Source organism: Phyllopteryx taeniolatus, chromosome 12, assembly GCF_024500385.1.
Source record: "Phyllopteryx taeniolatus isolate TA_2022b chromosome 12, UOR_Ptae_1.2, whole genome shotgun sequence".
Lineage (NCBI taxonomy): Eukaryota > Metazoa > Chordata > Actinopteri > Syngnathiformes > Syngnathidae > Phyllopteryx > Phyllopteryx taeniolatus.
Window position 1 is genome coordinate 8,924,818 of NC_084513.1, and position 16,502 is coordinate 8,941,319.

A 16,502-nucleotide genomic window follows, 5' to 3' on the forward strand; every position below is an offset into this window, starting at 1 on the left:
AAGAACACAATGCCAACATGACAAATGATCATAAATGTAATAGGCCTCCTTTCTATATCGAACCTTCTCACTTAATCAAACGATTACTATTCCCTAATATTGCTAAAGATCAAGATAATACCCCTGGTGTGGTTTTCCATTGCTTAGTTCTTGAAGATCAAATCTTTAAGAGCTGTGTTCAATTGGTAGTACCTCAGAAAAAAACACAGTATATCTACTTTTTTGACTTGTCAAATGCAGACTGACGATAAGGAGCGAGTGAGGTAACCAACCTATTACTTCCATTGCATTTACCAAGTGTCATTTATAATATATTAGCCAATGATTGTACCCTTGTCTACAGGTGAGCTCGAAGGCAGGTATTCATGAGAAACACAAGACACTTTTTCTTAACCAGTATCTACCCGATTCTTTCACATGAAACATAGCATACAGACTGTTATAGCTGATCAAAAAAGTCGGTCGGTGCAATTAGCCAGTTGTGGCTTTGTGCAAGCACAATTCATTTGCAGTCTGGACATGGATGGGTGAATATCTCCTGCTCTGGTCGTAAACTCAGTTTACAGAAGTCTCCAACAACACCACAAAAAAAGTTTGTTGCTAGTTGCAAGATTTCTGAGTAGCCCTCGCTTTGTTTTAGGACTACCCTAGCACTACTACTTGGCATGGTAACAAAAACTATACTCAGAATTTACATGGGACAGAACAGTCCCCCAAAATGGAGTGATTTCAGTCAGAGTGTGACAAGTAGATGTTGAGCGTGCTGAAATTTGTTTTCCTTTGAGTACTTTGACCAAACCATTTCATTATGTCAATATTTAGAACCTCCAGTGAAGATTGTATCACCTAGTCAGTCCCAAATGGAACTGTGCCAGCAGATGTCAGAGAGGATGGTACTCAGCTGCGAGATCTCCCGGCCAAATGCAGTGGTCCGTTGGTACAGAGACGGTCTCGAGGTAGAGGAGAGCGACAATCTCATACTGGAGGTAGACGGTGTCTATAGACGGCTCATTATACCTGAAACCACTGTAAAAGATTCCGCTGAATATGTCTGTGACACAACAGATGACTCCATGACTTTCTTTGTAAATATAGCCGGTAAGAAAAGTCAGAACTATACAGCATGAAAAGTTTTACGATTAACTGTGTTTCACCACATTTCATACATTCACAGAGCCCCCTGTCCGCTTTGTCCGTCCACGAAAGATAGTGAGCAGAATTGAAAAAATGGTTGGCGAAACTTTGGTTCTGGATTGTGAGGTCTCTAGACCGAACGCTGTGGTTTTCTGGAAGAAAAACAGAGAAGAAGTGGAAGATTCCAAAAATGTCACCGTCGTTGAAGACGGTGTAGTGCGTCAATTAACTGTTCACTCACTGACTGTAGAAGATGCGGGTACATATGTCTGTGATGCCAAAGATGATGTGATGGATTTTCATGTTAAAGTGAAAGGTAGGTCATACCTTTAAGTTATTTACATCATAATGTTGTACAGATTATGTATACAATGTCTCTTCTTGTTTGTTCTCAGAGTTGCCCGTACAAATAATTGGGAAAACCAATGCAAAAACAGAAAAGCAATTCCTAGTGTCTGATGACATTATTCTAGTGTGTGAACTGTCCAGACCAAATGCATCTGTCAGTTGGTACAAAGACGATCAACCATTTGACAACACTGAGCGTTACTGTAGTGAAGAGCAAGGTGTTTTCCGATCATTGGTCGTCCTAAACGCTTCGCTCGAGGATTCGGGAGAGTACACTTGTGATGCAGTGGATGATAAGATGGTTTTCCACATCACAGTCACAGGTAATTTCATTATTACGATATTTCTTTGATCAGAAAGACATTGACCGCTAATGTTTTTTTGTTTAGAGCCTCCAGTCAAGATTGTTGGAAATTCTGGCCACCCAGAGCATCACATATTAGTAGCGGGAGAAGAACTTATTTTAGAGTGTGAGGTGTCTAGGCCAAATGCCACCGTTCGGTGGCTCTGGAATGACAAGATACTGAAACCAGACACCCGCGTTAAAATTTACAGCCATGACATCATGAGGAAGCTTATTCTCTCTAGACTTCAGCCGTCAGACTCCGGAAAATATGTTTGTGATGCAGCAGATGACAAGATGATCACAATTGTTGATGTCCAGGGTAAGATAAGAATATGAATATTTTAAAATATCATGTGAACAACACGTATTCAATTGAAATTCATTATTAACTTCTCATTTTTCACCCTGCAGAAGTACCAGTCAAGTTTGTGAATAAAAAGGCAACTAATAAAATCTTAGCCTATGAAAATGAAAGTGCAACACTTTGTGCCATCGTGAGCCGAGACAAAGCTAATGTGCGCTGGCTGAAAGATGGCCAACTACTGAACAAGGACAACATTCACATCTCCAGCGAGTGTAATACCCACAAGCTCACCATTAATCCCCTGCAGCTGTCAGATTCTGGAGACTATGTCTGTGATGCAAATACAGATGATATGTTTTTCAGTCTTTTTGTAAAAGGTAAGAATTTCACACCCACTAATCAAAAGTAGCGCCCTTTTTCCATCATAAATATTTCCTTGATGATAACTGTCAACAAGTTAACTTCTCTGATATGATATTCTACACATCCTCATCAGAAATGAAGGTGAAATTCATCCGCCCACTGGAGAATGTTACATCTTTGAAGGGCAGCAGCCTCACGTTACGATGTGAGATCAATAAGCCAAAAGGAGACGTCCAGTGGGTGAAAGATGGCCAAGAGATCTTGCCAAGCTGTCGTTACAGAATAAGGGCGCAAGGTCGAGAGCGAAGTTTCACGATCTTTGAAGTACTTGATGAAGACGCAGGCAAATATGCCTGTGAAAGCACAGATGACAGCACTTTGGCTACTGTCATTGTAAACAGTAAGTAGATGTCAAAATCATTTGACTTCGTTTTAAAAATGTGTCTCATTGCCATCTAAAAATGACTTGCCGATTTCTTTGCTCCCAGCCCCCCGTGTTGTGGAGTTCATAGCAGAACTCCGTAACATCACGGTTCGCGAAGGGGAAGACGCAGTTTTTAAGTGTGTGGTTTCACCAGCGGACACTCAGTTGGTGTTTTGCCTGAATGGCAAACAGGTAGCCTGGAATGAACGCACTGATGTTTCCAGCAATGGACTCTGCCACATGCTCCGTATCCGCAACTGCATGGTTTCAGATAGCGGCATAGTGACAGCTGATGCGGAGGGATTGATATCAAAGGCTGAACTCAGAGTTCAAGGTGAGTGTCCTGTCCCTCAACAAATTAAGCTTATACTACATATTTGTCAGAGTCGCAAATCTATTGTTCACATCATTTCGCAATATCTCTTATTTCTTTGGTTGTAGGACTGCACGAATATGAGCAAAATTATTATCACAATTATTTTTATCAATATTGTACTCTGGATTATTAATCACGATTATTCCTCATGTTAGGGGAACACATATGTATTTATTTAATTTGAAGGTGAGGAATTATTAGTAACCGAGACAGTACACTGGATGTGAAAGGAATGAGCTGATTCGACATTTTAATAATTGTTGAAAAGGTACCTTTGATGACCATTGCTTAGCAGCTTCTCCTGTTGAACACGCTCTGCTGACAGAGACACGTGGCTCAGCGTAGTTGGAGAGCCAGATTCCTGAAAGCTTTCAGCAGTACTTGAACTTGCACTGTACATTGTTGATTTTCTTTGCTCTACATTGTATTTTGCTGTGTCTGGGTGTGGCTTCCAGGCATTAAACAGAAGAGGTGGCAGAAGTAACATGTACCTAGTGACTTAAATCAAATCTTAAGTTAAAACACTCAAATCATCTTTCCTTTTAAAATGAATGGAAATGGCATCCATTCCAGCCTCCCCCAAATAACCCAACCAACATTTTTGTAATCTGCATTGATGCCCCTTTTGTGTTCAAATATCAGTTGCTTAAGGTGTTATGAGACCACAACTTTCGATGCTATTCATTAGCTCATCTATGGCGTTTTGCATCGTGTGTTAGCATTAGGCTAGCCGAAAGCAAAGTGGTCATTTTGTGCAAGGCACACCAAAGTAACTGTATTTATATAGCGCATTCCATACACTAGGTAACTCATGTGCTTTACGCAAATGGTTGTTTGTTTCTATGTGCCCTGCGATTGTCTGGCGACCAGTTCAAGGTATACCCCGCCTCTCGCCCAGAGATGCCTGGGATAGGCTCCAGCACGCCCGCGACCCTAGTGAGGATAAGCGGAACGGAAGATGAATGATGAAGATATATATATATATATATATATATATATATATATATATATATATCCATCCATCCATCCATCCATCCAAATTTGAATCAACTGATTCATTCAATTGATCTGAAAAAAATGCTGCCTTTTGTGAAGTGAGTTGAGATCACTGCCACCATACAGCGCTCATATCTCAAGTTTTCGCTCTCAAGTCAAAACAAAGTGGAAAAACTTGTAAGTCGGGTCACTCGTATCTCAAGGGTACACTGTATCAGTTTTCAACATTAGGGAGTAAAAGTAAAAAGTTGTCAGACAAATAAATACTCAAGTACAGATACCAGGAAAATCTACCTTAGTATAGTAATAATTCAAAGCATTTGCACTTCGTTTTCTCCCAGAACTTTAAACCAGATAGCACTGTCATTGGTGTCATCCATTCTTTTCTTGTCTTTTTTTTCAGAACAGCAGGTGATGTTCACTAAAAAGATGACAGCGGTTACAGCTGAGGAATACGGCGAGGTGACCCTCCAGGTCGAGGTGAGCCTCGATTCGAGGGAAGTGCAATGGATGAGGCAAGGGGTGCTGCTCCACCCTGGGGCCAAGTACACTCTGAAAAACAAGGGCCATAAACACAGCCTTACCATCCACACACTGGCCATGTCCGACCGGGGCACCTACAGCTGCGAGACCCTTCATGACTGCACGCAAGCTCAGCTCACGGTGGAACGTGAGTGCGCACATGTTGTTGCTATGCCGCCACTGTTGTTTATTTACCTCCGTTGCTGATGCCACCGTGTCTTTCACATGCTCCGTCCACGCATGTCGAGGAGGCAATAACTGAGTAAGAGTAATTTGAGTGAGCATGGACCAGCGGGGCGCTTGTACTGAGACCTGATTGCGACTGACAGCTGACTGTCACCCTGAATTCAACTTTTAAAAAATTGAAAAAAGAGTAAGCAAGCACAGTTTGAAAGGAACAGAAGTCTTTAAGATTCCAAGATTTAGAACCAAAATGGTGGAAATGAGTTTAGTAGTAAAAAGTATAAAGTAAGGACTAACTTCAACAAAGAAACAAAACAGTCAAGGTCAATCACTATATTTAAAAAGCTCATTATGAGTATTAATCATTAAGATAGTGGTCTGTGACAAAGTTTAAGAATAATTTCTGGCAAATGTATTTAAATAGAGATGCTAAAAGGGAACTTTAAATGTGAAATGTCAAAATTTCCTGTAAAAAGGGGCAGAAATGTAAGATTTGTTTTTTTCTTGTCGCTGCTAGAAAGTACTGATATCTGTTTTCAAATGTAGTGAGTAATGGTAAAAAGAAAAATAAATACTCAACGTACAGTAAAGAAATACTAGTTTCATTGATGACAATGACCAGGGGCACACACGTCCTGTAAACACGATTATTCCTGTGAACCTCTGCCCGCAGGGCGACTTAAGGTCTGTTCTTTCATCACACGTAGGGGTGGGAAGGGAAAGTCAGCACCTCAGCTTGCTGGCACCGCCATTGAATTTGGATCTCCCCTCTTTGCTTCTAAATTTACACCGTGGCCTTCAAAACTAAGGTTGTTGTCATCGGGTCTCCAAAATAAACACTCCATTTTTTCCAGAGGGAATGGTCGTCTACGTTAGAATCGATGAAAAATGTTGGCAGATTCGACAATGGCTTTCGCATAAAGCCCCGCGCTCAGATGACCAAAATGTCACTATGTCAGTGTATTATTCAAGACTGTGATATTTGAAACAGAATCCTGGCCAGGAATATGGAAACTAAACCTGCTCAGTTTTTAAAGCAGTTGGAGTCACCATTTGAAACATTACCTCTGTTTAAGTACTGATTAGATAGTTAACTGGAAATCAGAAGAAATTGAAGAAAGGGCCCCCTTTTTCATGGCAAACAATCTTAGATGCTAAGCTCCCCCAACATTAGATAGTGTAAACAAAAAACTACTGTTAAATTCTTTATTTTACTAATATTTATTAATATTGAATTGCACCATTTTGCATGCATACATAACATTAGTTTTTGTAATTAGTTGGCCAAAGGGATAATTTCCTTTGGCAGTCCCCCTGCCAGAAGTAACATGGCAAAGTGACCTGGTATAAAAAGCAGAAAAGCAAGTATAGCTTCATTAAAATAAATTTTGCAATTATTTACCAAAAATGAATAGAACATTTTTAAATGAACTTATACATTTGTTTATTTTGTTAATTTGCACTATTGCTACAAGCATAGACACCTTCCTTATTTATAACTTGTTCAATTATAAATAATTAACCAAATATTTAATAAATCAACTAAAGTTATGTTACTAATATTTTCTGTCCCATTATTTACAATAGTTATTTTAATTTATTGAATTATTTTATGAGATAACTCAATTTGAAAAGTGAAATGTTTTTTAATTAATTTTAGGAAAAAACAGCTCAAGTAATGCTACCAATATGACAAAACTCCTGATAATGTAACTGCTCAGTTAAATTTGGAATTTGGAACCCCTTGTCTAATATGTAGAATTCACCCAAAATTGCTACATTAACCCAAAATGGTTGACTTCCTGTTCAGTTTTAGCATATGCCCATGAAACTTGTTCATACATCCTGTTTATGATAGACATGTCCATTAAATTTCTGAAAATGGTGTCAAGTCAAGGGCAATTTCTTTTCTTCTTACACGTTTCTAAAGGACTGTTTGACTTTTAGGTGATGTGTGTTCGGGACCCCTAAAATAAAATAAAAATTGCTGGGATATTTTTTTTTAAATTTGCCCCAAATTTGCAGAATAGTTTGGGTCCTAAAAACACATACTGATAGCTGAATGGGAATGTAGCATAGAACGGCAAGGGAATTTGATGTTTCATAAGTGTTATCTTTGCAGCTCGAAAAATCACAATCAAGAAGGGGCTGACGGACATAAAAACCATGGAGAGAGAGACGGCCTCCTATGAGGTCGAACTGTCCCATCCCAATGTCACCGGCACCTGGTGGAGAAATGGAAACCAGCTTAAGCTGTCAAATCACTTTCGAATGAGCGCCAAGGGACGAGTCCACAGCTTGACTATTTCCAACCTCTCGGTGGAAGACTCAGCCACCTTCATGTTCTGTGTGGAGAAGCTGAAAACATCAGCGAGGCTTATTGTCAAGGGTAGGGCATTTTAAGATTAAGACCCCTTTTTAGCCTGGATTTACACTGCTGCTCTAAGTAGCCAATTCCAATTTCGTGCAGCAGGGGTGTCAAACTCATTGTTGTCGCGGGTCACATTGTAGTTACGGTTTCCCTCAGGGGGCTGTTAATGACTGTGAGTGTCGGGTGGAATCCACGCATGTCCAAAATCACTACTTTGCAAGAAAACAAAAAAAAAATGCCATCTTGCTTATACTGCGATCACATATCGCTGAACACCACTATCAACAGAACACCACTGCAAAATCATGTTTAAATCCTGATTTTATATGCTAAAATATCGCAAATTTCTAATGGCGTCATCGATTAAAACAGTGTACGTCGATAGGACGTCCACATCAAACTGTGCGCCCACCACCGACCAGACAAAAAAACTTTTAATGTTTCTAAAAGCAAACGACTGTGGATACATTATCTTCCCAAAGTCTTTGTCAAAGGTCTTAGAGCCATGAGTGCTGCAATAAATAAAACAGTGAGCTGACGAAGCTGTGTAATAGGCGGAAATGAATCCGTACCCAACTTACCTTTGTGGCTGATGAACTTCCTTCTTCACTGCACCATAATAGCTATCCATCTTTTACAAATTAGGCTTATCTAACCTAAGTATTTTCACTTGTTATTGTCTTATAAAACATCCAAACTTTCGATCTTGAGGCAACATAATTGCCAAACAGCTCCTGCGGAGTAAGGACAAGCTGGAGGCCTTCTCAGACAGTTCAAGTGTTAATAAATATGTTCTCAAGCTATTTTCAACACTTTAAATTGGTTAATAATATGACGTGGGGGTTAGACCCACAGTATTGATTTGTGAAAAAAATATTAAATGGACCATATTTGGGTACAGGGGTTTCAGCCCGACAACAACCAAGTACACAACAAATTAATGAATAACTAGTTTTGAAATCAGAAATCAATTAAAATAGTTTATTCAACCATTATTTATTCACCATACGAAAAATGGTTGCAAAATCTCAGCGTTATTAAAAGTGAAAAAAATTATAAATTTTGGTACAGATTTTAGCAAAAACCTTGACATAGACAAACCTGATTTGCTTTAGTGTGCCACAAAAAGTGATGTGGTGGGCCAGATCTTCCCGCCTGGGCCTTGAGTTTGAGACCTGTGTTGTAAATATTACATATTTTTCTTCTTGAAAAAAATCAGAATTTGTTATCAGAACAACAACACTTTTTTTTGTCCTCAAAAATAGGCATCTTTTTCATTCCTATGGCATTTAGCGATACACACGTTTGTTATGTTGAAATAGGTGTTAAGATTATGAGGGGGTCCTTGGAAATATTTCTCCCCTGTAAGGGGTTCCTGGATCCAAAACGTTTGAGAGCTCAAATTGACAGCTAAAGTGATCCAGTCAGTGTATATTAAATGACAGATGATAGGAGGACTCGATAAGAGAATGGAGTGGCACTTTGGACCGGCTACCGCCAGCCTTGTCCTAGCTCACGTTCCAAACACAAAATAGCTTCGCATGACCCAATGAAAAGAAGTAGTTTTGCTCAGTCTTTTCTGTCATCTGCTAGTTTAACCTCACGCTGTCAAAATAATACACTCGCTGCCAAGTCACTCAGTATTCATCCCGTTGAGCCAGGGATTGAGACTTTCATCCAGTTGGTGACCACTGGATCAGAATGTCGTCACAGTAAATAATGCATAACGTAACTGTATGGTTACTTTCAACATTTAGACTTTTTCTTTCTTTCCATAATTAGACATTTTTCATGAAAATTCAAAAATGAGAAAAGAAAGAAAAAAATTCATAACTCTATTTTGCTGGCTCCAGAATTCCAGAAGTCCTGGGATTCCCGCAAAATGGCCTCTTCAAACCAAAATGGCTGGCTTCCTTTGCAATTCCGGTCATTGGTCTTTGAGACGTTTTCGTACGTCCTGTTATGATCGACATGATCATAGAATACAGCGTTATTAGGTGAAAGTGATGTCACGGGTGATTTTATTTTTTTTAACTCGCTGCCGAGTGGGATTTGAGCGCTCATGTTTGGAACCCCTAAAATAAATTCACCTTGAAAAACGATGACCCAAATTAACTTACATTTTGGCCTTTGTACAGTATTTGGACATTTATTTTGTCGCATACAGTAGTTCAAAATTTTTTATTGAAAAAATATTTTTCGCTAACTTTACCTTGTTGTCTCTATGCCAGAACCTCCAGTAACAATTTTCAGAAAATTAGAGGACCAGAAAATCCCTGAGGGATCAGTTGTCTCCATTGAGTGTGAACTGTCAAGGCACAATGTGGACGTTAAATGGATGAAGGTGAGTATTATTCTTAGTTGTCTTGTAAGTCACATACATTTGTTTTATATACTGTATTGTCTATATTAATTGGTCAAACTATGGTTTCAAAACACTTTGATATAATTTGACTCATCTCACAACATTAACCTTAATAATAAATGGCTTACAGATGTATTTATTTTTTGTAATGCACTGGAAGTGCAGTTGTACATGCTAAGTATTTTTACTAACAAACCAGGCTAAACATAGCTCTTCCTTGACATACAAAGATATGTCGTGTCATCACTTCAACTCTTCAGCAATACTTCCTTAACACCAATTTTTAACTTTAACCAGTGCTTTGGTGCCATCTTGTGGTGTCTTAAATAAAATGAGTTTTTCAGTAAAAAAGTGAATTGGTGAATTTGAGAATTAGGGTTTGCCAATGGGCGGAGGATTGTTCAGTGTTCCCAATGAATTTGCATTTATGGAAATAAAACTTATTATGGTATTCAGATTGTGAGCCCCTTTATAATAAACACACTGCTAATATTCTAAACATGACTGTATCCAGGGGGTCATCCTCAGTTTATGACATACAACATTCTGAGGTTACACAACATAAGCTTAAGTTTAAAAGTATTTGTCAGTTTAGTTACCGCTGTACTTACTGCTTTGCCTTTGGATTTTGATTGCTGCTCATGACCTAGAAGTGTTTTTTATATGAATATTTACTTTCTTTATAACATTTTCTACCGCATGAGCGTAGTGTAGTTGCACAAATGCATAACAATTCTAGTTTCGTCGCCACCAGAGAAACGGAACTCTGTCATAAACCGAGGACCCCCTGAATAGGGAAATCTGTTTAAGTCTTGTTTTGTGTTCCTTCTCAGAATGGCAGCGAGTTGAAGCCTGGCATGAATGTACGCATTTATGCCATTGGCAGGAAGCGATTTCTTCAGATCACCAAATGTCTTCTTAGTGATTCTGGCATGTACACCTGTGATGCCGGAGAAGTGGCTACAAGCGGCACTGTGGAGGTCTATGGTAAAAAGTCTGCTACCTTTAGTCTGGCACACGTTGACAAGGCCTGGGGATTTGTTGTACATAGGAAAAAAAAGTGTGGAACACAGTCAACATCGATCCAACCATGATATATACTGCTTATCCTGTCAAGGGTCCAATAAAATGTAAAGTTGAGGGATAAATAAATACGCAGAAGAAAATTAATCTGGACAAATAGTGCTCAGACAGTATTTACTCTGTACACTTGTAGTGAGCTATTGTAATTACCTTAATATGGATTAACGGTAGTTAACTTGGATCCACCATATGTGAATGTTTGGGGCAATGTGGGTCTAAAATAATATGGCGAAGTTTGGAATTGTGCTAAATCATTTAATAATATATATATACAGTAGCACTTCATTTACACTTCACTTCTTTTCATTAATTGTTCATTTTGGGGTACCATGAATGCCAACATGTATTGTGAAATACTGAATCAGAACATAATCCTCTCAAAATAACTCAGCACACAGGCATTAATTTCTAAACCACTGGCAACAAAGGTGACTACACCCCTAAGGGAAAATATCAAAATTGGGCCCACTCCACGGGGCAGTATTCCAACACAATAATGACCCCAAACACACCTCCAAGAAGACCCAGTTTTAGTAAAGAAGGGGAGAATAAAGGTGATGGACTTGCTAAGCATCTCTTCAGACCCAAACCCTATTGAGCATCTGTGGGGCATCCTCAAACGGAGCTTGAAGGAGCACAAGGTCTCTAACATCTACCAGCTCTGTGATGCTGTCATGGAAGTGTAGAAGAGTTAAGGCAGTGTTGAAAAATAATGACACATTGGACCCAATTTTGACATTTCCACTTAGGGGTGTATTCACTTTTGTTGCCAGCTGTTTAGAGATACTTGGCTGTGTGTTGAGTTATTTTGAGGGGACACTACTGTTGCACTGTTATACAAGCTGTGCGCATACTACTTTACACTGGAGCAAACTGCTGTTTCCTCAGTGTATGTTTCCTCAGTGTTGTTATGAAAACATATATTTACAAAAATGTGACGTGTACTGACTATTGTGAGATGCTTTACTTACAAAGCAAAAACAATTAGGAATTAAACAAAGGTAGTTGCGCCATAAACTAATGCTTTGTTTTACATTGACAAAACTTCACCAATGACCAGCTAACACGCTTTAACTCAATGGTTCTCAAAGTCTGGTACGAGTACCGCCTGTAGTACGCAGGCTCCCTTCGTGGTACGGGAAAGAATCACTGAATTAAATGTTCAAACTGTGCATAATGTTATAGTGTCTTAAACCTTCTTTTAATTTTTTTTAATCCAGTACAGTACATTTGTCAAGTACTGTACAGTTGTGTTTAACTTTTAAGTACATTTGCATTTAAACTTTTAGAATGGCTTGTTTTCACACATTTACTGTAGGCACAACCGTTATCTAAGTTATATGCAATACATTTTAATTGAATCATTTAAGTTATTAATTCCCCCCCCCCCATACCTAATCACAATGTTGCTGTTCAGAATCAGAATCATCTTTATTTTGCCACGTATGTCCAAAAAAAAACCACAAGGAATTTGTCTCCGGTAGTTGGAGCCACTCTAGTACAACAGACAGTCAATTGACAGGGAACACTTTTGAGACATAAAGACATTGAGAAAAACAGTCACTGAGCAATAAAGGGTTGCTAGTTATCTGGTAATGCCGGTACATTTTATTTATTTATTTTTTGGACAATTGTGCAAAAAGATGCAGAGTCCTCTAGCACTTAGAGCACTTTGAATGACTAATATAGCAATAGTCCGGTGCAATGACCATTGTGTAAAGGGCGCCGAGACGTCCAGGAGTGTATGCAGTTTAAAGTGACTAGTAGCGCGATAATCTGGGAGAATGTTGACTGTAAAAATGTTGCAGATACTCCTCAGTCAGTGTGCAAGTGGTGCAGATGCTACTCTGGCATGAGTGGTCAGTATTGGTCAACAACAGATATACAAATAGTGCAGCGTGGCGAGACTACTACAGTGAGTGCACGAGTAATGTATAATTGGCCCGACAGAAATGTGACAACAAGCTCAAGACCAAAAAATTGGCAGCATGTTGCAATGGAATTGTAGGTTAGCTGTTTAAGAAGTTGATGGCAAGAGGGAAGAAGCTGTTGGAATGTCTGCTAGGTCTAGTTTGCATTGATCGGTAGCGCCTACCTGAGGGAAGGACCTGAAAGAGGTGGTGACCAGGATGAGGATTTTAAAACTTACAATAATATTGAATATACCTTTTAGCGCATTGTTGATGAACACGTTGGCCTACTACACTGCTGTATTTTAATGTGGAATGTTATGGTGGTACTTAGAGAACCAAATATTTTTTGAAGTGGTACTTGGTGTAAAACTGCAGTGCATCCCAACACTGCCATCTGCTGGAACTTAGACTCTGCAGTAATTATAGTGCAGGAATGGTATCGACGTTACTGGGAACAAAATGCAACATAGACTGTAGATGATGGAATAGCAATCTAATGTTAATCATAAACACAACTTTATATTACATATATATTTCTCCATTTCCAGAACGGGAGCTGCTGGTCGTGCAGGGTCTTGAGGATTTAAACATCGCAGAAGATCAGAATGCCGTATTTGATTGTGAGATCTCAGTGGAAGACGTGCCAGGAGAATGGTACAAAAACGGAGAGATGATTCATCCGACCAGTACCATCAAGACCCGACAGGAAGGTCAGTGGAACTGCTGATGAATGAGGCACATGCTACGTTGGGGAGGAATTTCTAAAGTCAAATAATTGGACTGTGTGGCAATATTAGTCAGCCAAATATAAAATCAGCAACCCTGTGCACTTTTTACACATTGCAATTTGTAAACAGCAGCAACCAAAATGGATTTTCATGAATACAAGATGCCAAAATGCTTCACACAAAAATTCAAATTTGAGTTTCAAACAAGGGTTAGAATTTCAAATTATGGTTTTAAGCAAGGGTTTTTGTTTTAAAGTAGGGTTTCATTCCATGACTAGGGTTTCAAAGTAGCTTTTCAAGCCTGGTTAAGGTTTTAAACAAGGATTATGGTTTTAAAATTGTGTTTTAAGCCTGGTTTAAGGTTTTTAGCAAGGTTTAGATTTTCAAATTAGGATTTTAAGTCATGGTTAGGGTTTTAAAACATGGGTTAGACATTCAAATTAAAGTTTCAAGCCAGGGTTAGGGTTCCAAAGTAGGGTTTTAAACCAAGGTTGACATTTTCAACCGTTAGGGTTTTGAAAGTAGGCTTTCAAGGTCGGGTTAGGTTTCAAAAATCGGGTTTCAAGACAAGGTTAGGGTTTTAAACAAGGGTCAGGGTTTTAAATTATGGTTTCATGCTTGGGTTTGGTCTTCAAAGTAAGGTTTCAAGTCGGGTTTCAAAGCAGGATTTCAAACCATGGTTGAGGTTACAAACTGTAGGTAGGGTTGCAAATTATAGTTTCTTGCTTGTGTTAGCGTTCCAAAGTTAAGCCAGGGTTACGATTTTAAACCTGATTTAGGGTTTCAAATGAAGATTTCAAGCAAAGGTTAAGTTTTAATACAAAGGTTAGGGTTTCAAGGATTGGTTAGGCTTCCGAAGTAGGGTTTCAAGCCAAGTTTAAGGTTTTATTTAAAAAAAAAAAAAAGAAGTCAGGGTTTCAAGCCAGGGTTAAGGTCGAAAACGTTAGGGTTTTATAGTAATCTGAATTTCCTTTCTCAATGTATATTTCCTGTAATATTATTGACCTTTCAGGGACCAAACACTTTCTCCTCATGTGCAATGTGCGACCAGAGGACTCTGGGGAGATCAAATTTGTTGCCAGACATGTAGAGTCTGTTGCTAAACTGCAGGTGAAAGGTAAATTTGCAGCCATAACTGCTTTCCTCATTTTTGGGAGTCGTTATCAAAATGTCCGAACTGAACATCGACGTCATTCCCCAGAGATTCCCCTCAGCATCGTGAAACCTCTGCAGGATAAAACCGCCCTGGAGAAGAGCCGAGTGATGCTGGACTGCACCGTGTCCAACCCGCGATGCAGCATCCGCTGGTACAAAGGCAGCAACGTCATCCTGCCCTCGGAACGCTTCGAGATCAGCAGCGAGGGCTGCTATCGCAAACTGATCATCCAGCAGGTGGCGCTCGATGACGAGGGCACCTACAGCATGCAGGTCGGGGAGAACACGTGCTCGGCGAAACTCACAGTGGAGGGTAAGAGTCTTAAATCAGGGGAAAATAAAAATCTCTGTCTTCATTTGGGTGATCAGATCCAGATCACCCAAGTGAAGACAGAGATGTCAGTAACTACTAAATTAAAAATAAAATAAAATAAAAAAAAATTTGTGTACGACACAGCTCAAACTGTGCTAATGATCCGAGAACTGCGAGATGTGGAGGTCGTAGCCCCCAGTGAAGCCTGCTTCGAATGCGAGGTGTCTGACCCCGTCCAGAAGCTGCCAATGTGGACCCTAAACGGGGAACCTCTGCAGCCCGGGGCCCAGGCGTGCCTGGAGAAGCTGGGCACAGTCCACAGGCTGACCCTCAAGCAAACCTCCATGAGCATGAGCGGAGCGGTGGTGTTCACTTGTGGAAAAGCAGAGAGCACAGCTCATCTCCATGTGTTGAGTAAGTCAACTTATTTTTATTTTTTATTTTACCTTATTATTTTTTTAAATACCAAAGCAAAGCATCAAGCATACTAGACAAATCATTAGGTACATCTATAAAGAGAGGTATGCTGGCTCCCTCTAGTGGTGTACAAAAGAAGCCTAAATTCAGTTCAGTTATATTTAATTTTTAAGTACAATACAATTGCATTTAATCTTTGAAAACTTTGTGTTTTTAAACTATTATTTCAATACAATGTTTTTATTTAACTTTTATGACCAAAAACGTTTAATTGCTTTAGTATGTAACTACAGTTATTTTCCTATATTTAAGTGCAGTGTTAATCTGAAAACAATCCATATATTTCAAATGTTTACAATAATATTTAATGTAGTTATTGGTAAATATTTTGGCCTACTACGCTACTGCATGACGGTGATTCTTCCGGAGTATTTTTTTACGTGGTGCTTGGTGTAAAAAGTCAATTTCAATCAAATAAAATCAAAATGAACCTTAACTCTGCCCAGCCTTGTTGCCAAGGCATGGGTGGCAAATGTCACTGTTGGGAGGTTATTGTGTAAATTGTAACATCATAATTTGCTTACTGACACAATTTGGGAAATACAGATAACAATAGAAAAATTCACACTTTTTATTTTATGGTATGGGTGTTAAGGCCCTCCAAAACCTTCAGATTCATCTACAGTAAACCACTGACTGTCAGAAGTTGCTATTCACAAATTCATCTAATTGTTTTTACTCTTTCTATGATGCCCTAATTTGACACCAGATGGTGCAAAGCCCTGGCTAAATAGGAAAGTAGTAATTTCGTCAAGGAATTATGTTAAAGTGATACCTTAACTGAGAGATGAGCTTTGTATGTTGTAAGTTTAACCTGGGTTGTTAGTGGCAGTTACAGAGGGTCTTCGGGTACATTTAAAAAAATAAATAAAATCATCTGTAATCCGAGTCACTAATTAAAACTTACATTTTTCATAACAAGGCCCCTTTAGGAAAGACTAATTGCTTACGCCATTAGCAAAGAAATGTGACGTGCCTACTAAGTGAAAAGATGCATGGTAGGAAATGGTGAAAGGGTGTCGAGTGTGATTTGGCCTCCTCTGTAGCGTTTATAAATAGAATGAGTTTTGGATCAGTGCCACATTTTGCAAATTGTAACGG

The 16,502-nt window shown here is 39.1% G+C and overlaps 1 protein-coding gene across 10 annotated transcripts in view; it reads left to right on the top strand.

Annotated features, from left to right (window-relative positions):
- The window catches only part of LOC133486920 (obscurin-like protein 1), a 38,591-nt gene that overhangs the window by 21,491 nt on the left and 598 nt on the right, over positions 1 to 16,502 (top strand). For 9 of the 10 annotated variants that reach the window (XM_061792770.1, XM_061792769.1, XM_061792772.1 and 6 more), the window contains 15 exons: positions 823 to 1,098; positions 1,175 to 1,450; positions 1,530 to 1,805; positions 1,872 to 2,147; positions 2,240 to 2,509; positions 2,629 to 2,895; positions 2,984 to 3,253; positions 4,695 to 4,961; positions 7,119 to 7,385; positions 9,599 to 9,711; positions 10,566 to 10,719; positions 13,277 to 13,438; positions 14,469 to 14,573; positions 14,658 to 14,924; positions 15,069 to 15,338. In XM_061792770.1, the coding sequence (XP_061648754.1) occupies positions 823 to 1,098; positions 1,175 to 1,450; positions 1,530 to 1,805; positions 1,872 to 2,147; positions 2,240 to 2,509; positions 2,629 to 2,895; positions 2,984 to 3,253; positions 4,695 to 4,961; positions 7,119 to 7,385; positions 9,599 to 9,711; positions 10,566 to 10,719; positions 13,277 to 13,438; positions 14,469 to 14,573; positions 14,658 to 14,924; positions 15,069 to 15,338 (3,516 nt within the window). Of the gene's footprint in view, positions 1 to 822; positions 1,099 to 1,174; positions 1,451 to 1,529; positions 1,806 to 1,871; positions 2,148 to 2,239; positions 2,510 to 2,628; positions 2,896 to 2,983; positions 3,254 to 4,694; positions 4,962 to 7,118; positions 7,386 to 9,598; positions 9,712 to 10,565; positions 10,720 to 13,276; positions 13,439 to 14,468; positions 14,574 to 14,657; positions 14,925 to 15,068; positions 15,339 to 16,502 lie in introns of those variants that run through there. The other variant, XM_061792779.1, reaches the window with a different exon arrangement.